The sequence below is a fragment of the Camelus bactrianus genome, chromosome 16 (genome assembly GCF_048773025.1).
Source record: "Camelus bactrianus isolate YW-2024 breed Bactrian camel chromosome 16, ASM4877302v1, whole genome shotgun sequence".
NCBI lineage: Eukaryota > Metazoa > Chordata > Mammalia > Artiodactyla > Camelidae > Camelus > Camelus bactrianus.
Genome location: NC_133554.1, coordinates 58,731,359 through 58,757,492, shown reverse-complemented (window position 1 = coordinate 58,757,492; position 26,134 = coordinate 58,731,359). Strand labels below are relative to the sequence as shown.

At 62.5% G+C, this 26,134-nt stretch overlaps 1 protein-coding gene across 16 annotated transcripts in view; it reads right to left on the bottom strand.

Annotated features, from left to right (window-relative positions):
• The window catches only part of BAIAP2 (BAR/IMD domain containing adaptor protein 2), a 60,581-nt gene that overhangs the window by 20,955 nt on the left and 13,492 nt on the right, over positions 1–26,134 (bottom strand). For 14 of the 16 annotated variants that reach the window (XR_012499682.1, XR_012499683.1, XR_012499685.1 and 11 more), the window contains 5 exons: positions 25,150–25,225; positions 23,620–23,706; positions 5,416–5,477; positions 4,720–4,791; positions 3,990–4,127 (listed from right to left, as the gene is read on the bottom strand). Coding sequence is in view for 12 of the 16 variants with exons in the window: in XM_074343930.1 (XP_074200031.1) it covers positions 3,990–4,127; positions 4,720–4,791; positions 5,416–5,477; positions 23,620–23,706; positions 25,150–25,225 (435 nt within the window). In the remaining 4 variants the exon portion in view is untranslated. Of the gene's footprint in view, positions 1–3,989; positions 4,128–4,719; positions 4,792–5,415; positions 5,478–10,037; positions 14,719–20,691; positions 20,793–23,619; positions 23,707–25,149; positions 25,226–26,134 lie in introns of those variants that run through there. The other 2 variants (XM_074343937.1, XM_074343936.1) reach the window with 2 other exon arrangements.

Below are 26,134 nucleotides of genomic sequence, written 5' to 3'. Positions count from 1 at the left end.
AAAGACCACCCATCTCGGGAGCACGGAGCAAGCCCACGCCCAAATCCACACACAGGAGCCCCGGGCAGCGTCTCCACACCTGGAAACCAGAGTCACACGGGCTCCGGCAGGCCGGGCAGCCTACCTCCTCTGTCAAGAGGTGCAGGTAGCTTGAGTCAGGCCAGGGGCTTCTGCGGCTCGAGGACGCCCGGGCGGGGCTCCCTGTGCCAGACGTGGGGCCCAGGGCCACCTCCACCTGCATGTACTGCCCACTGGGCCACACATGGCTCAGGCCCCTGGTGAAGACCCCCCGAGTCCGAGAGGCCCTGGGGAAACAAGGAGGCTCTGAGGGAGCAGGGGAGGCCACTGGAGCCGGGGGCTCACCACTCAGGTCACACTGCCTCTGGGGGTCAGTCCCCACCTCCCGAGGGGCCCCAACAGGTCAGGATCCCCCCCCGACAGATGACAGTGTGTGGGCATGTCTGCCTCGAAGCAAGCAGGCCTAACAGCCAGGACGTCCTGCGGGCCCAGGCGAGGCCAGGCTCTCCAGGTCGGGGCCACAAACTATAGCCTGGATGGAGCTGCCCTGATGGCCGGTCCACTACCGGAGTGGCCCGCGTGAGAGCTGGGGATAAGCCACTCAGACACAGAGAGACAGGAAAAGCAGACTCCTGCTCTTCCTCAGGAAAAGAGTGTCTTGAACAGGCCACTTCCTGGGACTAGCAGGACCTCAGCCAAGGCTTCCGGCTCCCAGGCCAGGGCGGGGCCTCCCGTGAAGGGGCGGGGCCAGCTCAGCCCAGGCATTTCCTCCCGGGAAACGCGGGAGCGGCGGGGCTGCCACACCCCTCCCAGCCCTGAGAGAGGTGGCTACACCTCAAAGCAGAGCCAGTCCCGGCTCCCGGCCAGGTCTGCAACGGCTGCAAGAACCAGAAGGAGCAGCCCCAGGTGCCAAGGTGCCCTCAGCTGCTCCGGGGGGGGGGCTGGGCATCTCAACAAGGCCACCAGGCAGGACAGGAACGTCCACCAGACAGGAGGCCAGCGCGCCTTCTGCCAGCTCAGAGCGCACCAGGCGCCCACCCCTCCAGCGCAGACGTGGGGAGAGGGGCTGGCTCCACGGCAGCCCCAGCCTGGCCTCTCGGGTTCCACGCCCCCAGAGAGCAAAAACCACGCTGGCTGGACCGCCCCTTAGCAAGATGACCGGAACAGCGGCACATACTGGCTGTCTCCGTGTGACCTGCCTGTGTCGTGCGCCAAGAGGGGCAGCGTGGAACACAGCCCCCAGTCCTCCCAGAGAGAAGTGCCATTACTTGAGAATCACTGCACTGAAACCCTCGGGAAGCCGAGTCAGGTGGAAAAGGCGGGGGAGGAGAAGGAGGAGCAATGATGGAGGTGGGACAGATGAGGGGAGTTGCTTCATCCAGGCCCCGGGGCCCGTCCTGCTCAGGAGAGGGAGGAAGGCGCAGGTGCCCCTCACAAAGGGGGAAGCAGGCTCAGAGAGGTGAAGGAGCTCACCGTGACCACCCGGCCTGTGCACAGGGGCACAGCTGGGATCCATACCAAAATCTGACTGCCAGGGCCTTGTGGCTGTGCCCGGATGGGGGGACAGGCCAGCCATGGTCCATCTGCAGGCACCTGGGTGAAGAGCAGCTGCTACAAGTTCTGGGAGGCCTGAGTGAGAAGTGGGGGTGACCGGGCCTCACAGGGCAGCAGAGCTGTGCTGAGAAGAAAAGGCAGAGGGAAGGCTCGGTTGTGGGGTGACCCTCGGACACAGGAAGAAAGGTCATCATTGGACGTCTCCAAGGCCCCAGGAGGCCAGGGAAGACGTGGCCGGCCTCGCCAAGCCAGGGGACGAATGGGAGGCCTCCTGCAGGAGAGAAGACCCTCCAAACTACCTGTGCGGGAAGACTCGGGTTTGCAGGACCCGCCCTCTCAGCCCAGAGTGGAGCAGGGGGCGCAGTGGAGGCCGGGCGGGGGGTCAGGGCTCTCCTGGAGAGAGAGCTTTTGCAGTGGGTGGAGGGAGCTGGTGGGCTGAGGGGGCTGCGCCGCTGGGGACCAGAGGTAGCAGAGTCACGATGACTCGGGCCTATGTGGAACTGAACGACGCCAGCGCGTCCTTCTCTGCCGCAGGACGCGCTGGACGGGCACAGACCCTGATGGCAGCAGGGCCAGCTCGTCCAGACTGAGGGCCTCGGCTCAGCGTGGAGCCTCTGAGTATGGGGCCCTAAAAGAGAACGAAGCACAGATTCCTGACGGTAAACACGAGCGGAGCACTGACCTCGTCCCTGCGTGCGTGGGCCTCGAAAACAGCCGACGGCGAGCAGCCAGACGCAGAAGGCCACGTGGGACTGTTCCAGTCACACTGCTGGGGGTGGGGCTGCTGATGGCCACTGAGAGCACCCCAAGTGGGCGGGGGGGACGGTTATATGACTCTACGAAATACACTCGGGAACTACTGAGCTGTGTGCTTTCAAGGGGTGATCTGCACAATATGTGAATTCTCTCCCGATAGAGCTGTTCAGGAAAACCACTTTGGGGGTGGTGCACAGGCTCCCCTCCCCTCTCAGCAGGCAGCTGAACCCCTGAACAAGCTGGTCTCCTGTCCCCATCGCCAGGCCATCCAACCAGCCCCCGGGGGTCCCTCCGAGGGGGCACTGAGGGTGTCACTGCCCTCCCAGGCAGTGGGGGAATTGTCCACCAGTCAAGGCTTTCAGGAAGCAAAAATGACACTGCAACAAAGGCGGGACAGAACAGAGCAACAGACACACACCTGCACAGGTGTTTCTGCAACCTCCTGCCCTAGCTCCCAGGAACTCACTCCTGGAAACGACTCAGATGGGCTCACGGCAGCACCCTTGCTGCGGGGGAAGGCCTTGAAGTGGTGACGGGTATGGACAATCCTTGAAGATGACAGTCATGAGACTGGGGACGTGGGGAGGGGACATTACAGAGAGGCAGGAACTGCACCATCGCAACCGTAGAAACACTTGAGTGAGGGCGGTGGCAGCGACACAGAGGGGGGCGCTCCACCACCGCTCAGCCAACTACCACCCGGTAGATGACAGACCTCATCTGCTGCCGCCCCGCCTGTCCCCTCCACCAGAGGCCCCAGGCACGGGGTGGGGGGCAGGGCGGGCAGGCTGGTCGGGGGAGAAGGGCCTCCTCATTTACACCGCACTCGAAGGGGCCTGCTCCAGAGGCAGGATCGGCCTCTCAGACCCAGCGTGACCCTGAGGCCTTCGCAGGCAACAGTGTCCCTGCACCCCAGGGCTGAAAGCGTGCACCCACACACAGAGCACTGCAGACAGGGCAGTGAGGTGCCCTCAAGCTTGCCGCCCTGACGGCTGGTAGGGAGGGGAAGGGTGGGCTTTGAAAGGCGAAGGGTCCACCCCCAGGGGTCACCACCACTGCTGACGGCCGGGGAACTGCTTCCTCCTCATCTGAGACACGTGACGTCAGAACGGCGTCTGGGTCTGATCTATGTAAACTGTCCACGGGGTTCTGGTGAATCGGGTGTGTCGGGGTCATGTCTGCCACAGGACACACAGTCCTACCAACTGTTACCAAGGCTGTGCCCCTCCTGCCCCGGAGCGCCATCTGCCTCACGCCGCAGGGCTGCTGAGATGCTGGACCGGCCAGCGTCTGCCACCGGAGGCTCGGGGCCCGTGCTGGGAGCGGGCAACCACCGGCCAGTCAGAGTGACAGTCGGGAGTCCCTCTACGAGGCAGGGTCCTAGGGGACAGGCGGGGAGGCTCCCTCTGCCTTTCTGCTCCTCTGGCAGACTCTCAGGAAGGGGCTCTCACAGGAAGGGGCTGCGACCTGCTGGTTCCACAACACGAGGCGCCCGCTGCCCAAAATCCCCTGGGAGGTTGGAGCCTGGCTCTGCCTGGACCCATCGGGGGGCCAGCCTCCGTCCCTGAGGCCGAGGCGCTGGGGACGGCGGGTGGGCAGGCGTGCACCCGCTCGCCCTGACAAGGCCCCCAGGCCCTGTGCGTCCCCCACGTGCACCCCACCTGCAGCTCCTTGTCAGAGTACTTCTGGGGGTTTTTGCTCCCCTGGCTCTTCTTGCGGAGCTTCTTCAGCTCGGCCTGGCACTTGTCCAGCGCGTCCCCTTTGCTCCTTTGCTCCGCCTGGTACTTCTTAAGCGCGGCCTGAAGTTCAATAACAAACACGAGGCATGTGATGAGCAGGAGAGCCCCTCCCGCCCTCAACACGGCCACAGCGCCCGGACCCGGGACGGCTGCAAACCCAAGTGTGTGTGTGCGCGCGTGTGGGGCTCCCTGAAGGCCACGGCCCTGCCAACCCCGCAAAGACTGGGCTGGCTGAGACCCCAGCCCAGCCCCCGGGGTGTGAGCACCTCACGTGACCCGTGTAACAGAGCTCAGCCCCTCCCCCTTCTCATCACTGGGCAGAGGTGACAGGGCACGAACGCCTCAATGAAACTGCGGGCGGAGGAGTCCACACAGGGGCCACCGGGGCCACCTCACGGCGTCATCTTTACTAAAGGCAGCCGAGAGATGAGGGCAGCAAAACCAGCACGTGGGGCGTCAGAGGTGAGGGGCCCCTCGCCCCCCCCCAGGATCATGTTTAGTCTCAAATGGACACGAACGTCAGAAGGGCTGCAGGAGCCCCAGGGGGCAGGAAGCTCACAGGAAGCTGAAGACCCTCAGACCCGGGGAGGGCTCCAACACAGCAGAGGCGGAGCCGCGCCAGGCGGCCCAGGGCATGGGCGGGGCTACTTACACTCAGGTACCTGGAGTCCAGCTCCACCTTCTGCTCCAGCTGCGTAAGCAGCTCATTGTGAAAAGACTTCAGCTGGATGCAGAGAGGAGAGCGAGCAGTCAGCTCTGATGTACCACCCGGGGAGGGAGAGCCGGGCGGTCCCCACGACCACGGCACCAGGCACCCCAACGTGCGAGGCCCACCTGGTCTGTGAGTCGCCGACTCTGCTGTGACAGTTGGCCCGTGGGGCCAAGCAGACCCAGGGCTGAGCAGTGAACTGAAGTCCTGCCTTCCCATGCGGAAAACAGACTGCCTCCCTGATGTCCCCCATCCCGTGTGGGGGGGGGTGTCTCAGGCACAAGCTGGGCCGGCTGGGTGCTGGGTGGGCCTACAGCCAGGGTGCACCTGTGCTTCCCTAGGCCCACCACTCACAGTGTCCCAGCGGTCACTGACCATAAGACCCCATCTGGCCCAAGCCCTTTCCTCCTGGGTCCACTGCATATCCTCGGCCATGGGGGTCACCTCCCCAGCGTGTGACTCCTGTCCAGGGCCTGGGTACGTCCCCGCCTTTCTGAGCATGACCACAGGACAGTGCATCCTTCTCTAGTGGACACACAGCCACAGCATATGACCGGCTCCTCCTCCGCCTCTGGGGCGCCCGCCCACCACCGCCGCCCCTCCGTCCCCGAGCGCCCACACCAGGAGGCTGGGACTCACCATCTCCTCCAGCTGATTCTGAATCTGCCTGTGGACCTCGGCCATCTGGAAGAGAACGTCGCCTGGGAGGCAGAAGGCAGGAGAGAGAAGCGGGAGGACTGTGAGCTACCCAGAGTGACCGTCCCGCCTCCCCCACTGCGGCCGCGGAGTGGACAGCAGGCCAGGGGCAGGGGTGCTTCTCCAGGGGACACCACCAAGAGGCGGTGGAAAACTCCAGAACAAGGGTGCCAGCCCTCAAGTGTGCACGGCTGCTTGGCATCTCTGAGGGCTTGGGGTCTCAGGGGCTGGCATCAAAGCCAAGGTTCACGACAGAGCTAAGAACCTGGAGACCCCACCTGTGCAGGTTTCAACTCGGCGTGTGAGCCCGCGAGCCCACGCATCTCCCTCACGGGCACAGAGCAAACAAACCTCCACAACGCCACTCATGGGGAAGACGGCCGGTGACCCTTTCCCACCCCGAGAGGAGCAGGGCTTCCCTCCTCCACCGAGGGCTCCGATCGAGCAAAGAGACGCGCTCCAACCACAGGCCCGCGCATTCGGGGACTGAGCCAACATATCCCCCAACCCTGGGGCTCCGGCCCCTGCAAGGGCTCTAGGACCCACTGGCTGGCTCTGGGACCCGAGGCCTGGCCAGCACCTGCGACCTCCATGCGAGAGGGCTCGGCTGCTCCAGAGCAGCGCAGTGTCAGGGGCACGTCAGGGACACTGCCTCTATCGGCGGATTCGCACGAGGCCGACTGAGAGGTCGGGCTGTGAGAGCGCAAGGAGCAGGCGGCCGCCAGGGGCCACATCCGGCTGGACGCCAAGGACAGGGGCAGAAGGGGACATGGGACATGGAGGAGTCTCGTCTCCGCCCTCAGCTGAAAGGAAACCACTGGGACAAACCAGCGGGCAGCAGGGGACAGGCCAGGCTGCCGCCTCCCTGCCCTGCCCAGTGCTGGCCCCCCGCTCCCTGCCCTGCCCAGTGCGGGCCCCCCGCTCCCCTGCGGGTGAGGCCTCCGGCACAGCCACGGCCTCTCAGGGCCCCTGATCTGACTGCACGGTGGGGACGCCGTCCCGTGTGTCAAGGAGAGCAGGCGCAGGGAGTCCAGACCCACAGGTCACTCTCTGGCCCCAAGTGCCCTCTCAAGGGACGTGAAGTCCGTAAATAAGACGCAGAGCAAGTAGCGGTGGAGGTCACACTGTCGGCCACCCTCTAGGCCCCAGGACTGAGAGCGTCCTGATCAAACTGAACACACGTTTCCATAAAAAGGCCGCACACGCCTAGCTCAAGAACATCTGAAAAACAACAGAAAACAGCAAGTCCTTTAAAAAAGAACTCTTGTTGCCAACAAGACTATGTGGAGCTTCTAGAGGATTCTGGCCCCCGCACCCCGGGCTCTCCCGACACACTGGGACCCCAGCGTCTCCCGTGTCCCCCAGGCCACAGCCATCTCTCGGGAGTGCACGCGGGGAGGAAGCACCAGGCCCCGAGCTGCGAGCCAGCGGCTGCACGAGCCAGTCCACACGGGGAATTTCCATCAGTTTTATAAGTGGACACACAGGTCCTCTTCCTCCGAGTTCCTTCCATGGGTCTTTGGAGCCCGTGGGCCGGCCAGAGCCACACCTCGTTCCTGGGTGCCGTGACCCTTCCTACCTTCTCTGGGCTTGAAGGACAGCATGGCGTGGGGACAACCTCCCAGGCCCAGCCACCAGGGGGAGGAGGCTGCCAGGCTCTGCCAGACCCCGTCTGGGAACCAGGTCCGTGTCCACGGCACAGGTGGGCCCTGAACTCGAAAAACCAGGTTTAACAAAACAGCAGCTCAGACCCAGGCTGGCCAGAGCAAACAGCAGGGGAGCGGGATTATCAGCTCAAGAGCCACCGCCCCACGGGGCCGCCAGGGCCCAGGAGTGGACAGAGGGTCGGGCAGGTAGGCGGCCACCCCAGGGCCCTGATGGGAGGGCAGCCGGGGCCACACCCGCACGGAGGGAGGGGGAAGGCGTGAGCAGCAGGGACAGGGGAGGCCACAGGGTTCACATGGGTGCCACGAGGCTCCACCAGGACAAAAACAGAGAGGTATCTGAGAACGAGGCGACGCCCCTCCTGTGTTTACCCAGCGAGGCAGGCAGCCGGGGCAGCGGTGACTCACCTCTGGCTGCACGCCCTTCAGCTCTGAGTTTTTAAATTCCTGGTACTCCCAGTAACCTACAACACAGCCTCACGTCTTTAGACTAAGAGTGGAGCTTAGCACCCGGGGCACCACCCCTCCTGGGGAAGGCAGGGGCTGGGCTGGGGCAGCCGGTGCGTCTTCACACACACGGGTACACACACAGGAATGAACATCGGAACAGGAGCTGTACTTCCACGCAGATACAGGCGATGTGCCGGTTATCTCTGTCCCCTCTAGCAGTCCGGCCAGACACAGGCTCCTTCTGTCTCGTGGCTAACACAGGACAATGGCAGGACAGTCACCACCACCTCTGCTCCGCACAACTGTGGCCTGGGGGCCGAAGAGCCCCACAGAGGGAGCGTGTGCCCCTGGAGAGAGGCCGAGCAGCCCCAGGAGCCAGGCTGGGCCCTTGTCCCCTGGGGTGGTGGCCTCGCCCTGGGCGACGGGGTCAGAAAGAATTGGTCCAGCTTTCCAGGGGAAACAGCCCCCCAATGAGAAGGCAACACTGGAGCGGGGGTGACCGGCCCGGAGGAGTCGGAGCCCAGGCCCCCAAGGACACTCACAGGTCGAACCACCACCCGATTGCAGAATGTTCCCGTCACTCCAGAAAAAGACCCTGTCCTCATCAGCGGTCACTCCTCCCTCCAGACCCAGGCAACCACTCATCTACCTTCCGTCTCTATGGACTCCGCCCCCCGGCCTGGGCATTTCGTGTCAACGGGGCCCAGCAGCACGGCCCTCTGTGTCCGGCCTCCTCACGGCGCACGTGTTGAGGCTCACCCGCGCCACAGTGGTCACGGCCTTCCCTCACAGCCGCCTGACGTCCCGCCTGAGGGGCGGCCGACCACGACTGTTCATCCCTGTCCGTCAGCGGACACTGAGGTGTTTTCAGTTCTGGCTGTGACAGACGGTGCTGCTATGACAATCCGCTCTGCTCGCAGAGCGACTTTATTGCATAAACCCTAAACTCTGCCTGTACACAATTAGCCTTCACAATATGAGTTTTCAAGTTTTCCCATCCGCTTAGAGCTGAAGAGTCCACTGGCCAGCAGACCCCCGGGGAGCTGAGTAAACTGGGGGTCCGCAGCCAGCGCAGTGACCATGGGGTGGGGGGGCCAGAGCCTCGGACCTCCAGAGCCACCAGGCCCTCCTGACTCCTCTAGAGCTGGACCACGCGCCGCGCCGCCGGGAAGGGGCCAGGGCCTCCCCAGCACCACCGCCGCCTCTGTGGGGGCCGCTCCTTGCTCCGGGCTAGTCCGGGTCCCCTGGGAGGAGGAAACTGCAAATACTAACAGGAACTGATTCCACAAGGAGCCTGCCTCTCTGGCAAGTCTCGGTGACTCAGCAGTCACCCCTTCAGAGCAGAGGGCGCTGGCCCCTCAGCAGGAGGTAGTTTCTGCCAAACCTTGGGGTCACGAGCACCAGGGCTCAGTCCCTCTGCCTCTTCCTTACACATCTCATTTCACCATTGATGCGAGAATATTCCCAACAGACCCTCAAAAGCGAGCGCAGCCCCAGGCAGGAGCCTCGGCACCAGGACCCGGCCAGGGCACGTGCTGGCCAGCCCTGGGGACGGAGGTGCCCACCGGTGGGAGGAAAAGGCAGAAGCCAGAGCCCCCACGGCACAGAGGGGCCGCGGTGATGCGTCAGGACGCTCAGGGCTGAGGACGAGGGAGGCCCAGGAGCGGGAGGGCCCCGCGTCAGGGGACGGCCAGCGGGGCCAACACTCAGCACAGAAGCGTGAGCAGGACCACAGCTCCCCCGAGGGGGCGGCACAGAGCTGTCCTCCTCAGAGCTCCAGGTGAGGCAAGGCAGAAGGGCGGCCTCCCCGCCGTGCTCCGGCCTCTCCCGTCCTGTCAGCAGGCGACAGAGCAAGCTCAACTGCCCGCCTGGTGCTCTGAGAACTCGCAGTCGATGGCCGGGGAGGCCAGATAGCCGCAATCACTGTACACGCTCGGTGACGCAGGACCCACATCTCAGAATCACAAAAACATTCAAACTGGGCTCTTTGCGAAAAGACAAAAGATTCCAGAAGACTAGAGAAAATGACCCACACCAGACTTTTAAAAACACAGACTCAAGAAATTGTAGGCTGGTATCCTGATATGACTGCCGTTATCTGGACAAAGGTGACCAGCCTACAGCCCGGGGGGCTGGCTACCCGGCACCCTCCCCACTGCTCCTGCCTCCGGCACCCGATCCCTCTCTTCCGGGTAGAGGCGGACAAGCAGCTAACGCAAATCACAGCCGGTTCACCGGCCACACCCAGAGGGCTCCAGCCAGAGCCTGCTCTCATCTGTGCTCAGAAGACAGAACTTTTCCCTCCCAGCCCCACCTTCCAAACAGCGGGAAAGCCAAGAAAGTAACAGAGCGGGGACCCCCGGCCCCTCCCCAGGCTCCCAGCCCTCTCCCCGAACCCGGGACCGCACCCGCGGCCCTCCAGCCCTCTCAGTAGCTCCGCACCCTGTTTACCTGAGCACTGCCCTGAGAGCATCCAGAACAAGGCGGGCATGAACAGGCCTAACCACGGGTCACGAGGAGCGCGCTCAGCGGCACCAGTTCCCGTCCTCCCTCCGGGCGTCGGGAGTCCCTAACCCAGGAGACTCCTCACTGTTGTTGCGTCTTTCACGACGCTGACACTTTTAAAGATTCAAGCTGCTTTCTGGCTTTTTTTTTTTTCTGTATGAAAAATACATGTTCTTATAATCTGCAAATGACAAGACATTGACAGGGAGTGTGAACCCGGGAAGGGGGAACAAGAAGGGGTGGGTAGGGGGGATGTGGGCCCCGGGGTCCGGCTGCTCACAGACTGGCAACGGACAGATCTGTGAAGCGCCCCATCCTGTTCTGGCCGAGGGTGGACCAACCTCCAGCCGAGGGCCCCTCCTGGACCCTCACGTGAACTCCTAATCCCAAAGGAGCGAGGATGGCATATCTGGAGGGTCTGAGTTAACACCTATTTAGGCTTCAAATAACACATTTTTGCCAAAGCAACACAGGCCCAAGGGAAATCGGCTTGTTGACAGCTCTGCTGAAAATGGCCAGCGGCCTGAGCTGACCCCCAGGGAAGGTGAGCGACAGACAGAATGAAGCCGGTAAGGGCCCGGCTGATGCCCGCATAACGGTGCGCTGCACGGACAGCCAGGTCCATACAACACACAGGTGAGCATCGCCTCCAGATCAGAGTGTCCGGGGCAACAGGTGAAATTCCTAAAGCAGATCAACCGAGGAAGCCGGAGGCCTGGCAAGGGAGGTCACAGGAGGCAGTGTCAGCCTCTGGAGGAGGGAGCGGGTGGGCTGAGACCTGGCTGGGGGAGGGGCAGGAAGTGCAGAGGGGATGGGGAAGTGGGTGGCAGTGGGAAGGAATGAAGGGGAAAGAGGGGAGGGGGAAGGGAGAGTCCAACACGTGTAGGGCAGGACTTCTGGAACCCCAGCCACACAGCAGGACCAGCCCCAGGGCAGAGACCAGCCTCTATCCTGGCGCCGTCCACTGGCTGGGGATGCCCGTCAGGGAGCGCCACCTGTGGGGCGACAGGTCCCAACAGTCCAGGTGTCGGCAGGGAAAGGGCTCCAGGCCTGGGCTGCCTCACTGTCTCGTGGTTGCCTGTGCATGTCTGTCCCTCATCCCAGGATTCAATCTGGAAGAACATGTGCATCCTGATTAGAGGCTGGGGCCGGCCCTCGCCCCGGAGAAGGGGCCAAGCAAACAAGTCCCCTGTGACTGTGACAATAGGAATCCTGGCACAGCTCCACCTGACATCAGCGGTCCTGCCAGGCACGCCCTCCACCTTTAAGCAGGACGGCAGGTGAAGCGGTTCAGAGGCTGGGTGAGGAGACAGGAGAAGCCCATAGCCCACATGCGTGTCTGTCCCCCCGTGGAGCGTGGAGCCTGGCCTGGGCCGGCAGGAGGGCACCACCCACCTCTGCTCAAGGGGCGGGCTCCACCAGTGCCCGTCCCACCCCGCCATGCTCTTCATCCTTGGTGACAGTAAGGGCTGAGACCAAGTGCCCGCCTGGTCTCTCACCACCCCACCCCGACACCTGTGTCCTTCCCACTGTGTGAGGGTTGTGCCGGCCTTTGGCCCCAGCTGTGAAGATGACACTGCCCGGGCCCTGTGGCAGGAGCCCAGGGGGCTCCCATAAAGGCAGTGTTGGGGTGCAGGGGAGAAAGGGGGTATCTCTGGCAACAGTACAAACGTGGGGGGTGCTGATGAGAGACCAGCTCCCCAGCTGCCCCGACCTGGGGGAGATCCAGGGCTCCCAGACCATGCCAGGCGCTCCTGGAGCACTTGGCTTCCAGGATGGCATCCAGACTAGCCCCCAGGAGCAGCTGGATTGTGGCTGGGGAGGGTCCCTCCCCCAGCAAGGGCTGCCTGACGAGGCCCTCACCCCAACTCCAAAGTAGCTGACGTCGTCCCCCCGCTGGCGGTGAAACTGCTCAGAGGGCAGTCAGCCCCGATGCGGCCATAAATGAAGCTAGCTCAGAGGGCAGGGCAGCCCAGGGCTGTTGCCTGCACCTGTGAGGGCCGAAGCCCTCCCGGACCCGCAGGGGAGTGAGTGCCCCCTCTCTGGCTGCTGGCGTCCTCACAAGTCAGGCGGGGGCCGGAGATTCACGGGAACACCAGGTGGGGTGGCCACAAGGCTGTGGCCCAGGTGGACTTGAGAGCAGAACGTCCACAGAGTCATATCAGGGAGGCCAATGCTCCTTGGCACTGCGGCCAGACTGACCAGTGCAGGTGTCACGTGAGGGAGGAGGGGGTGGGGCCACGAGTCATGGTCTGGGAGGGCCCCCCAGCTCCCTGAGCAAGACAGGTCAAGCCAGGGCCACCCCGCCCCCCTCGCTGGAGGAGCCCAAGGTGGGGGGGTGGAGCTGGGGGACCACGTGAGGACACTGGCGAGCCGCACCTCCTCCCAGGCAGAGCTGCGTGCTGGAACAGCCCAGAAGCCCCTCGTGGTGCTGGGGCGGCGCAGAGAAGGCATCTGATCCTCCTTTGGAGACAAGGCCCCCAGCCCCATCTCCGTGGAGCTGGACTCGCATCTGATGAGCAGGAGGCACTGTTGCTGCCCAGCAGTCATGGTGCGCCTTTTGATTACCAGCGGCCACCAAGGGTGCCAAAACACTCGTTTCTCGAGGATCTGTCATCTCAGGAGGAGCCAGAGCTCCTGTTCCCTGCTGGTGGCCGCGGGCTCGGAGCCAAGAGGTCAGCGGCTCTAGCCTGGCTGGGAGCGCCCGTCACCTCCTGGAGCCTCTGAAGCAAGCATCTGTGACGCTCCATTATTCCAGCACCTTCTGGAGCGGAAAGGTGCCTCCGAGCTGAGCAGCACAGGCCTGGGCAAGGCAGGAGCACAGAGACACACAGCCCAGGGGTTGCAGGCACGGTGCCATGAGAGCCCCTGGGATGGGGCACAGGGCTCAGTGCCGAGGGACCCCTTCAGGATCAGCCACCAACCCCACCGTCCTCCCTGAGGGCCTGGAAGCCACTAGCTCCTCCCTGGGAGAAGCAGGTACTTCCTCTGCCTACAAAAAAGGCAAAAATGGAAGGTGGCCAGAGGGGTAACCAGGAGAAGAATCGATAGCTGTTGCCATGGTGATGATGGTGACATGGTGACAGTGACCCTCCTGAATAGCCGCTCTGAAGCAGGGAGAGTCCAGATGGCCTCTCACCCTCAGTGTTGTGTCCACAGCTGGATGCCTGGGCAATGGGGTGTCACGTAACGAGGCAGAGGAGAGGCCGACCACACGCGGCCAAACTGTCCGGGCTGGCCCCCTCCCTGTCCCAAGCCTCCGCCCTGCCTGCTCCAGGTCAGGTCATGGACCGGCATCGGTCACACCGGGAGTCTGCTCAGATTCCGGAGCCTCAGGCCTGCCCTGAGCCTCCCTGGACGCGTCCTTGGCTGATCCACGTGTCCTCAGGCATCCATAGTCACACATGGCACCCGGGGTTCCAGGCTGGCTGCCCAGGGTGGGGGCAGCTTTACAGGGACAGCCAGCAGGGCGTGCAATGCATGGGCTGAGCCTGGGCGGCACGTGGAGGCGGACACAGGCTTGGCAGGGACTTGGGTCAGTCCTCTCCCCACAGGCCGGGCCCTGGCTGAGCCAGGCTCCTGCAGCAGCCTCCCCCCGACTCGTCCACCAGACTCATCTCAGCAGACTCTCTACCCGCTGGCCTCACCACTATTCAGATGCCGTTTTCTCTCCTGCCTGATGCCACTCTCGAGGGGACGAGGAAATGGTGTGGACAGAGCACAGAGTTTTCCCCACGTTCCCACCCGGAGCAAAGATGTGAGCGGCCAAGGCCACCAGGCAGGGTGAACCGCAACCCCTGGCGCAGGAGGCCACCTGGACCTCCAGGGGCGGGCAGACCAGGCCCAGAGCTTGAAGGCGTGGTTGACCCTTACCCTAGGGCGGCCACCCTCCAGGGGTCAGAGCGGCCTGGGGAGGCTGCACCCCAGGCTGGGGAGGTGCTGCTGGTCCCCTCCTCCCCATGTGCCACGGGGCTCTCCGCATCAGCAGTGCTGGCTCACCACTGACCTGCCCACTTGTGCCCTGATTACCCGGCCAAGTGGATGTCAGCTCCCCTGGGGACAGTTTCTCGGGCAACAACTTGCTCTAAATCACGAGACACAAACGGGAACAAATCCACTTGGAGAGGATGAGCCGCCAGATGACCAGGCTTTTGCGGTCAGAGCATCCACAGGGCCTCTGACCCGCCTGCCCTCCTGCCAACGCCGGGGACCCAGGGGCCAGCACCCCGGCAACAGGCACAGACCTGCCACACAGGCCCCCACACCGGCACCTGCGCCCACCCCAGGCCCCTGCATGTGGGGGAGGCTCCATGGCTGCCCGCTCCTGGTGGGAGGGTAAACGAAGGAGCTGCTTTCCGCCTCACTCCCTGACGCACTGAGAACGCAGCACAGCTCAGAGAAGACATGGCGGGGCCTCGGGCCTCAGCGAGAGAGCTTCATGGCCCGGCTGGATGGGGTGTTAAAGGCCTGGGCGAGCCTCCTGCTGCGGACCCGGGGCAGGTGACATGCTCCCCTCTCAGTGGGAGCAGCCCCAGCCAGGTCCTCACAGACCCTACCAGCCCCACTTCGCCACCAGAACCAAGTTCAGAATGAACTGCGGCTGAAGAACCCCCTCCCTCCTCCCAAGCAGGATCCCCAGGAACCAGGCCAGAGACCCTGGGGTCACCAGTCACACCCTGCTGTTCCCTGTGGACGTTCCCGCCCCAGAGTGGCCCTCGGACCCCGATGAAGCACGGACACAGGCTGAGCCACCTCTCCTGCTGTTCCCAAGGCCGCCAAAACAGGCAGATCCAGGCAGCACGCTGCCGAATCTCCCCTGACCAAGGCTCGATCCCGCCCCACAAAGCGCCCCAGGTCATCAGGGAGGGCGAGGTGGGCACGCTGGAGCCCCCAGCCCCTCGCACCAGGCATCTGAGTCCAAGGGCCCTGAGAAAGGACCCCCCCCACGACCACCCCCGCCCCTCTCATGGGCAGCACCAAGGTTAGGGTCTGCACAGAGCTGGGCTTGAGGACAGAGATGCCCCAAAAAAACTGGTGTCGACTGACACGGCCCAAGGTAGGCCAGGAGAGCAGGGACTCCTCCGTCCCTGGGCTCTGGTGACGGCCTGTGCCCGACACTGCTCCTGGTGGCTAAGGGACACCCCTTCCGTGTGCCATGGGAAATCAACATGGTTCCCGCTGTGTGGCTTTAATTAAGGCCTCCAAGCGGCCTCTGTCAGGAGGGTTCAGCAGTCACAGGCGGGTCCTGCTGCCAGGGTCTGACATCACGTGGACAGACTGTCATCACCCACCGGCAGGGAAAGCTGGGACTAGCTCGGGCTCCCCGGCCAGGTGCGGACAGCCCTGCCTGATGCGGGAGGGGCCGTGGTGCGGCCCGACCACCTTCCGGCCTCGCAGAGCACTGGGGCCGACCAGGCGGGCACCTGGGCACCAGCTCAGACCCACCTCTGCCAAGAGAGTCACCTGGCAGCAGTCTCAAGGGCCGCCTGCACGTCTGTGACATCGCACGCAGGGACGGGCCAACCCCGCCGCGGAGCACCCCCGCCATGGAAAAGGAACCGGAAGAGGCAGCCCAGTCCCACGGGGCGAGCCCCCAAGGCGGCACGGGGCTGCCCGCCCCTGCACCTCGCTCGGGTAGCCAGGTGTGGCGGCAGCCGAAGGCCAGGGAAGGGGCCGGGCCACACCTTAACCTGGTGACTCCGTGGCCAAACCCGGCCCGGTTTCAGGTGCAGGGGAGTCACCTCCTGCTCATGGCCGCGCCCAGCAGGGAGCCCTGGCCTCTCCCCTGGGTGCCGGTGCACGTATGGCAGGGGTTGTCTGCAGGTGGCGGCGAGCTCAGGCCTAGGGCGCTGCAAGCTCACGCACGCCCGGAATCACAAACAAGCGGGCTCTTCAAAGGCAGAGAACACAACAGAGGTTCCGGGAGACGGCCAGGAGGGCCAAGCAAAAGAGCCGCTCAGCCACAGGCCCACAGCCGTGGACGGACGAGACAGCCAGGGCGAGGCCCCGGGCGGAGGCCGGACAGAGGCTCTGGGGGGGACGGGCCCAGCGTGCAGCTCGGCCACACACGAGGGAAATGGAGGGCTCAGGGCAGGCCGTGCCCCTCGCTGCTACTGCGGCCTCACGTTAGTGCCTCCTCCCTGCAAAGTCTAGAACATTCCACAGGACCTGTACCCTCAGCCTCCTGCACAGTCAGGGAGGGCCACAGGACAGCCGAGGAGACCTTCTCCTCGCATGAGTGATGCTGGCACAGCACCCGAGTCACCTGCCCATGTTCGCACGCTGTACCCGGAGCCCAAGCACATCGGCCTCCGCTCCCCCTCCCTCCCCGGCCCCAACTCAGCAGTCGCTCTGGGAGAAGAGGCGGCTGCCCGGCGGGCGGGAGTGCTCAGGTGAGCAGCTCCCTGGGGGCTCCTGTCAACGGTGGCACGGCTGTCGGGGGGGCTGCACAGTGGCCCCCACACAAAGAACCAGAGCAATGTCCACCGTGGCGCCCCCGGAGCCAGCACTGGGGAGCAAGTGTGACAACAGGGGCTGACTGTGCCAGGCCCATTCTCCAGTGGCTGCGACGGTGGGATGAAGGGCCCGGAAGCCAGCCCGTCCACCGCCTGGACAGGGAACACGTGTGCTTCCAGCCCCATGGCCAAGGCCGGGCCTGCCGACGGCGCCCACGGAGGCTGAGAGAAGAAAGGAGGTGCCATCAGGGACTCCACAGGAGCAGTGTCGTGGGCAGACGAGACAGCCGTACTTGGTCTGTGCCAGCCGGTGGGTTCTCCATCTGCTCTTTCTGCTTTGATGTGGCTTGAGAGGTCCAGTGACTTAGTTTAAGGTAGCAGGAGAGCCTGGAAAGGACAGGGCACTGCTGACCACGCCCAGGATGGTAGGGTGGCTCCTGCACTGTCCCCCTTCAGGGCAAAAGGGGCCTGACCTGGAGACCCCAAAGTCCATGTCAGAGCACTCCAGAAATACCCACACTCCACACCGTGTTCCTCATCAGGCCACCGGCATCTCAGGCTGCATGAGTCAGGAGGATGGTGGGAGGTGGATGCACCCCACCCTGGCTGCCCCCGACCCACAACTCCAGCGCAAGGAGCAGGAGAAGCAGACGTGTTCACTCCCAGATCTTAGCAAGTCCCCAGATTCACGGTCTATCTGCTGAAGCATGAGCACCCGCAAGCCACAGTGATGGGCGGTCACCCTCCCCTGGGCCACGTCCTGGCTCTGCACACACCAGGGACTGGCCTGGAGCCTCGGACCCGGATGGGACACCCCCACTGCCCCGAGCTGCTGGCCAGCCCCAGCACACAGAAAACTGCGAGGAAGGCAAGCAGGACATGGCCTCGGAAAAGCCACCCCATGTACACCGATCAAAGAGGCAGGACGGACTCCATGGCCATGCCTGCCTGGGGCGGCCCTAGGCGAGCCAGCAGAGCCGAGGGTGGTGGTCGGGGAGGTAAGTCAACCGTGCGTGTGGGTGGCCACTGGTGCGGATGAGAGGGCAGCGAGGGTGGGGAACACGGGCGTCCCGGCACCCCGACCAAGCAGCCTATCAAAGCACAGCCGGCGCCGAGCGGAGTGAAGATGACAGGCTGTCTCCTCTGTGAGGTCTGGAGCCCCTGCCCGAGGCCGCCTCCCGGCCGCAGGACCAAAGGCAGGGCGGCCACTCGCTCTCCACGGGGAGCAGGAACAAAGGGGCAGCTGCTGGGCTGCAGCGCGGCGACTGGGCTCCGACCTCGCAGGAGGAGACCTTGCGTCGCAAGTGCCTCTGCTCTGGCAACATGGGGTCCACCTCTGAGCAGCCAGTGCTGGGCTGACGGCAGTGGCGCACGTGCTGCTCAGGACCCTCTCTCTGCGCAAGAAGGACGCGGTGCAAGGCTTGTGGGAGACAGTGAGGAGGTGCAGAAGGGGAGGGGGTGCAGCGGTTAGACGAGGGTCCCACGTTGTCCTAACGGGCTGTGGGCCCAGGGAGCAGAGTTAGCCCCGAGGCTCCTGCCCTACATGGGAAAGAAAAGGGAGGAAGAACTGGAAGAACTGGGCAGGGATCCGCACAGAGGACGGAGCGGGAGTGGGGAGGGGCCGGGGTCCCTGCCACTGCCTGCCTGGCAATCCCTGACCCACAGCCACCAAGGGCCACACTCAAGCAGTAAGTCATCAACCAGACAGCAGACAAAGCCCCCATGCTGTGCGGTGTGCCAGGACCCAGACTAACTGGTCGGAGCCCAGCGCCTGGCCTGGGAGACTCCCTCCAGGCTGACACACCTCGACCAGAGCGCCCCCTGCCCAGGAGGCACTCACCCCTTGAGGTCTCTGGTTCACCCCTGGGACAGCAGGGACCTCCCATCCCTTCCCTCCCACCCTGGGGGAGAAAGTCGGCCGAAGAGAAACCGGTCAGAAACAAGCAATACTCCGGGACTGCAGACAGGAAGGGGCAGAGGAAACCAAACAGCGCGAAACAGAAGTCTGAAAGCTGGGCTAGCGCGGACAGAGGAGGCGACTGCATGATAAGGTTCCGCTCCTCAGGAAGACACGACCGACATGACATACAGTTTACGCCCCCAGTAACACAACCGGAAAACACATAAAGCAAAAACCACAAAGAAACAGACGGGCCCACCACCCTGGAGAGTAGAAGGAACGCTCTTTCAGCTGCTAAACGAGGTCAAATTGCTGAAGATTTGAACACAGTTGGGAACCCCGCACCACAGTCGGGGAACATGTGTTCTTTTCAAACATAACAAGACACCTATAAACACAGGCCACACCCCAGACCAAGCAGCCTGGGGACGAACATCCCAGACTCAGTCATCTGGGAATCAGCACAGCCCCCTCCTCCAGGATCTGGACCAGCCTCTGGAGAGGGGGAGCGCATACAGACACCCAGGGCCACAGGCAGAGTCAACGAGACCGAAGAACTGAGGATCCGGGAAGAAAACGTTTCCAAAGAAAGTGACACAGTGACACTTGTTTCACAGGAACAGCGGCCAAAACGTACCACCAAACCCCAAACCCTCCACACTCCAGCCAAGGGCCCCAGGTCTCAAATTTCTACCAGGGCCTCATGGCAGGGAGCAGAGGTGAGCAGCTTGGAAGGGCCTGGAAGACCATGGCTCCTCAGCGGAGCCGGTGCCTCAGTGCTTGGGGGTCAGGTGGCCTGCTGGGCAGGGCTCACCCACACAGCGGGCGCACGAGAAGAGGATCCTTGAAAGCGGGTGTGAGCCCACCCGCTCACTGCTGTCCCCTGGGGGGACAGAAGGGCCCAGAGGGAGAGCCCCAGGGCATCACACTGGAGGCGGTCCCGCAGGACGGCACCAAGTCACCCCACGGCAGGGCTCGGTGTCAGTCCCACGGGCCAGCCCATGCAGAGCAGAATCCACCAGGAGTAACCCAAGAGGTGATGGAGAGAAGGGAGGATACGAGTTCCTCTCGCGTTCGTGGAATATTCTACGGCAGTGAACACGCAGCACGGCTGGCGTGACGCCAGGCAGCATGAACCCAGCTTCCCGCAGCCTGAAGCCCCAGTCCCTGCCCGCTGCTCCTCCACCAGATCCTTTCCGCCAAAGCACCTCGTTCTGCCCACCCTGTTTTCTGGTCCCATCCTTGCTCCTGCCCTCTGCCCCTCCGGCGCCCCCGATGTCCTCACCACGGGTCAGGGTCGCAGCTTAGGTTTCTGGTTACCTCCCCCTGGACCCTGGAGGCCACACGCCATGCCCACCCTTGGAATGCTGTCTTCTCCAGGCCCCCTCGGAACCTCCCCCAACAAACGCAGGAGCGTATCTGGAAATTGTGAAATACCCACCCAAGGACAAAGATCTCAAAAGCTTCCAGGAGGGAAAACAAAAAACTTACATTTAAAAAAAAAAATCAGCCAAAACGGCACTGAGGACAGGAACTGGGAGTCACAGGACAGTGGGGCTGACACCCTGAGTCCCAGGGAGGGCAGCCTCCCACCTGGAATTCTAAGCCATCAGCGCCAGGGAAGGCAGCACCTGCAGACAGACCCGGGCCCAGAAACGTACTCCCCACTTTCCTGCTTAAGAGCCACTAGAAGGAAGGTTGATCCTCCTACTGTGGGAGTAAGACGGGACCCGGGGCCCAGAAAACTCGGTCCCAGTATAGAGAAGGGGTATCACAGCACAGCCCAGCTGCCAGCCCGGTGGGTCGGAGCAGGACTGGCTCCAGGAGGCAAGCTCCCGGGGGAGGAGCAGCCAGGTTAACGGGGCAGCTGCCAGCAGGGAAGGGCCCAGAGCGTGGTCTCAGCTTTGGGAGTGAGTTAATGATAGTACACAGACAGCTAAGCAAACGAAAAAGTGAGGCAATTATTAACTTCAGAAAAAACAAAGTTCTCGAACAGTAACAGAAACCACAGGCTATAGTTCTGGAAAAAAAAATCACTCAATTGAACTTCATCAAAATCAAACGTACCTATTTTAAACACACCATTACAAAAATGAAAAGCAAACCACACTGGGAGAGAAAATATGCAAAATACGTATCTGATGGAGCATCTCTCCCTACAACACAGAGAGACCTTCCACAACTCAATCACAAGACAAACATCCAACCACAGAAGGAGGGGCAAAGATCCGAACAGGTACTTCACCAAATGACACACGAAAAGATGCCAGACATCAGTCGTTCACGGAGAAACGCAGATGTGGGAACGCCCCAAACTGGGAACTCAAGCGTCCGTCCATGGAAGAGCACACGAACCGCCGGGCGCGTCCACACAGCGCAAAAGCACGTGGTCTGGAGGGGTGGCTTTCAAAACAATCACGAGATAAGAGAGGCCAGACCCACAGCACAGCACATGCTGCAGTTTCACAGACGTGAATGCGGGCGAGTGCAGGCTGGACCTCGGGCAGAAAGCACAGCAGTGGCTGCCGGGCATGGGGGACGTGGAGTGGGGACACAGAAGGGGGACACGAGGGAAGGGGACATGGGGGAAGGGGAACGGGGAGGGGGCGACAGGGCCGATCCCGCCCGGGCAGGCGTGCACACGCGTGTCCACCTCATCACGCCGTCAGCGATCAGGCTGGTCCCTCTGAGCTGAGAAAAGGGTTCCTGTCACCACCTCGCAAATGCTACACCAGACACTGATTAAAGCAAAAGTGGTCACCATTCTACTGGGGGAACAAGGGACAGTGTAAAAATGCTAAATCCAGATCTTCTAGAGTAAGAGTCGTTAAACAGTGTCCAAAATTAAGAAAAAACAGCGCAAACCCGCCTGTTCATATATATGGAAGCAAACACAGGCAGATGACACACAGGGCTGACAAGCGGGCCTCGGGCAGGGCAGCCAGGCTGGGGGAGGCGGCTCGTCTCTAAACCAGCGTGTGCACTGCTTTATTAGAAATTCAACTCCGACTGCATGACCGGTGGTTCCCATCCCAGGCTCACACGAAGAAATGTCCACACAGACACTTGTGCCTGACCGCTGACTCCAGTGCTACTGAACCCGGCCAAGACGTGGAAGCAACCCCTGGAGTCCACACGGCGGAATATTACTCAGCTATGAAAAGAGCGGAGCTCTGACGTGCGCTACAACACGTGTACCTCGAAAACATGACCTTAAGTAAGAGAAGTCAGATGTGACCAGTCACAGTGGGTCAGTGCTCCACTCCACTGCAGGAACATCCGAAGCAGTAAGTCCAGACAGGCCGCAGATCAGTGCTTTGGGGTGGGGGTGACTACTAATGGCGACAGCTTGCATCTTGGGGGTGAGTAAAATGTTTAGGAACTAGACAGTGATGGTCTTCAGCCCCATGAACATACCAGAAACCACCAGATTGTGTTATGCAGTGGTCAGTTGTACATGTGAATTAAGTCTCGATAAATCCATTACAAAAAGGAAAAATTCAACTCCCAGAGCAGGGCTGGCATGACAGCGACCAAGAAGAAAGCCACACTGGTCTCTGCCCTGGCTCCTGACGCAGATCCTACATCCCTGTTATCTCCAGGTGATAGGAGCATCCTCGGTTCTAGGGAGGTGACTGTGGGTGGGAGCCTGGGTGGGGCTGATCCCCAGAAAGATCGCCAGGGGTTAGAAGAGGAACTTTCCGTCCCACCCCCACCCTCAAGGGAGAGAAGCGCTGGAGGCTGGGTTAACAACTGGTGGTGCCTGGAAATCCCTAAACCGCGGGGTCTGGATAGCTCTCAGGGTGATGGATACACCCACATGGGGTGTGCACTCCAGCTCCACGGGGACAAAGGCTCCTGTGCCCTCATGGACCTGCCCACTGCATCCTGCATCACGGCCTTTATGATAAACATAAAGCAAGCGTTGCCCCGAGTTCTGTGAGCCATTCCAGCAAATTACCAAACCTGGGGACAGGGTGGCGGGAACACAAACTGTAGCCAAATCAGAAGTGTGGGGACAGAAGGCCCATAACTTGCGCTGGCCTCTGTGGTGAGGGCAGTCTCAGGGCAGGACCCCAACCAGTGGGTCTGTCCTGACCCCAGGGATAGTGTGAGAAGTGATCTGAACTGTGGGAAAACCCACGTTTGGTGTCAGAACTGCTGGAAGCAGAGGAAATGGGGTCTCCTTTACGCTGGCATCTCACCAGCTACCCCTGCTGACATGCACAGAGACTCCCATTTGGTGATGGACCCCAGTGAGCCCCTGGAGAGATTTCCAAAACCCACAAGCAAACCAGAAGCTCCTTGATTTAGGCCGGAGCCCCCAGCAGCTCCCAGAGAGGTGAAGGGACATCCTGCCATGACGGCAGGTGCAGCCCGCCCCCCTAATTCCACTCACTGGGCCTGTGGTAGGAACAACAGGAGCGCTGGGCAGGGCCCATGCAGGGCCTCTGAGCTCAGGAACAAGCTGGTTCTTGCCCACTGCCAATCACCAAAGATCCAGGCCTCTGTTCACCCCAAACATCCAACAGGGCACCAGCCAGGCTGAGCCTACAGGCCCGACCACCATGGCTCCCCCACCTCCAAGTCCTCACGGGGCCGCCCAGGGCAGATCAGCTCTGTGTCCCCAGCAGGCCAGTTTCCTTCCAGAGCCACAGAGCTGCAGACCCGCGGCTTTCTGGATGCTGAATAAAGGCCCACGTCCAGCCCGGCCCATGTGGGGCATCTGGCCTGCTCCCTCCTCTCGGCCCAGCGAGGTCCCCGAGTTGCGTGTGGCAGCCACGTCCCTCGCTGGTATTCTTACAAAACTGGCTCCTTGTTTTCATACCAGGGACGCCTCCCCAACGTCACTAAATGCCATCATTTGAGTCCATCTTTTCACACGGTCCCTGCACCGGCCGTTCAGGCTTTGCCACAAATCCCTATAAACACGGATCTGTCTCCTCGTCCCCAAACTTCCTCAGGGGACCCTGAGCCACCCGGGGCACCCCACTTTCAGCAGGGTGTGCACCCCACAGCCCTTGCCAGCTGCGAGGGTGACTGCTACTTCAGGGAGTCTCTTCTTAATGGACATGGAAAACCTAACCCCAAATCAATGAAGGACCAGACACAGGACAGGGTCCCAGATCTACCTGGGGACACCTGGCGACTTCAGAGGCCCTGGGGGTCTTACCAAGCTCTTTGGAGCCCTGGCTCTCACTGGCCAGCTCGCCCATCTTCACGAGGGCATCGAAGTAGCCTTTGGCCGCATACGTCACACCTGAGGGAGGAAAGAAGGGGCGGTTACTTCCCTGGCAAGGCAGTGACAGGACCGTGGCACCAGCGCCCAGCAGGCTCCCACGAGGCAGGACCCGAGCTGTTTGTTGTCGGTGTTCCCTCATTCCCATCGTGAGAGCCCTTCCCGCGTGAGAACACGGTGTCCACTCACGTCCTGAGCTATTCAAGTCAAACTGCAGGGTGCCGCCCCGACCACGGGGAGTGGTCGCAATGTTCTCATGAGACACCAGCCCCGGGCGAGAGACCTGCAAAGCCAGGGGCAGGGAGACTCCCCAGCCAGCCTTGGCAGGGGGCTCTGTCACTGCCCCCGGTTGCAGAGCGAGACGTGTACCTGGGAGTGACATGCTCAGAGCGGGCGGAAGGCCTCGCCCCAACCCCATGGCGCCTCTTGCTTTAATCAGAGGCAAACCTGACCGCGCGGGACTCGGACCAAAGCTCTGGGCCTGCGGATTCCCAGGACCAGGCTCTGGTGCCTGCTGCCTGCTGCCTGCTGCCTGCTGCCTGCTGCCTGCGGCAGAGCTACCCTCGGGATGTGGACACTTCGAGACCCCAGGTGTGCCCACTCACCCCTTCATCAGAGGAGCCCCCAGTGCCCTCAGGCTGAAGGGAAGCCGGAGCCCCTCTAGAGCAGGGCTACGGGGAGCACCTGCCAGAAGCATAATTACAATTTCTAATCTCTTTTCTCCAGAACCCGGTTAGGGGCTTACAACTGGGCAGTTGATCAAACTCTATTCAGGTGGCTTTCAATGAAGCACACAGTTTCTCTGCAGCCTGAGAGCGCGTGTGGGCTCCAAGCCCCAGCGGCTGGAGCTGTCTGCCACCCGGACGGGTGGGCTCCTTGGAACAGATGGAGGGCAAGCCAAGTGGGCAGAGGCCTGGCTGGCCTGGGGAGATGGAGGGCAGCTGAGGGACAGTGTGATGTGGCCAGTGGGCTTTGTCCCATCAGTCCAGGAAAACAGGCAGGGGCTACAGCCGGCTCCACCCACAGTCCCCACAGAACCTCGTGGGGAGCCCAGGCGGGGGCCTGTGCCTCACATCCAGGGACAAGGGCATGTGAGCCCATCCCCCAGCCAGGCCCTGACGGATTCACCACAAGGACATCGACACTACACGGCTGGGAAAGAAATTACTCCGCTCGGGGAGGAAGCACAGGGAGGCGAGCCATGTCCTGGGACGACGCCTTCCAGAGAGGACCAGTCACCGGCCTGAGCCACGAGGGCCGACCCCCGACCCCCATCTCCAGGGCTGCAGCCGCCCCGGCACTTCCTGGCCCCGGCGCGCGGTGCGCACTGAGCGTCGCGGGCCTCCAGAGTAAGGAGCCTCCGCCCTCCCTCCGCCAAGTCGTGTTTTGGGAACACCTTCCCTTCACATCAGGCCCGGGAGCTGTGCATCCACGGAGACAGCCCCCACCCGCCGCGGGCCTCACCTGCCAGCGCCTTCTCGTAGTTCTTCCCCATGGCGATGAAGTTCCGGAGGCTGGGGTTGAACTGCTCCATGATGGTCTGAAACAGAGAAGAGAATAGCATGAGGGGCACGGGCCACCGGGCAGCTCCGGGCATCAGAACAGTGAGGGAAGAATCCCGCAGGTGCTACACCCAGGGCGGAGACCACAAAGCCATGGTAAGGCCCCAGTCCAGTCCCAGCTGTGTCCTTGGTGAAGGCCCCAGGCCTCAGCCTGCACATCTGCACAGCGGGGTAGGAGCAGATCCCGCTGCATCGGGCCCGCGGATGACACAAGCGAGCACACGCCGGCCTCGTGGGCAGCACCCAGCACACAGCCGGGCTCAGACACGCTGCGCAGAGGGGCCGCCACCCTGTCTGGCAGGGCTGAGTCAGCGAGGAGGGCCCCCCGCAGGCCGCACACAAAAGGCTCCTCCGGCCTGGAGCCCCCTCCCACCAGGATCCTCACTCAACACGTCAATTACCAAGCACCAGCTCTGATTAAAGGCTGACGGCAAACAGCGCCAGGAAGGACCCAACAGGCTCCGTCCGCGCACCCAACGGACTCGAGCCTCGTGCCACCACCACCAGCTCTCAGACCGAAGGAATTAGGTTTTCACTGCGAAGGCCAAATGAATGTTTTAATTACAAGGCATAAAAACAGGCGCACGCAAACAACGGCCAAATGAGAGCTCCCCCGGGTAACGGGCCCTGACGGCCAGCTGCCAACCTCCGCCAGTGAGGACACTGCAAGAACTTTTAAGGAAAGGCCGTGGCCACATCCCACATCTTCCTGTGATACGTGTCTGGTCTCTCCTGAAGACAAGGGAGAGACAGCGCGGGCGGGGAAGCGGCCTGGCCCCGTGGGCAGACTGCCGCAGCCCCAGGTGCTTCCGCATGAACACAGTGGTGCCCTCGCCCTCCCAGCCTGGCCCACGGGACACCTTTCTGTCCCCAGCTCCTTCCTCTAG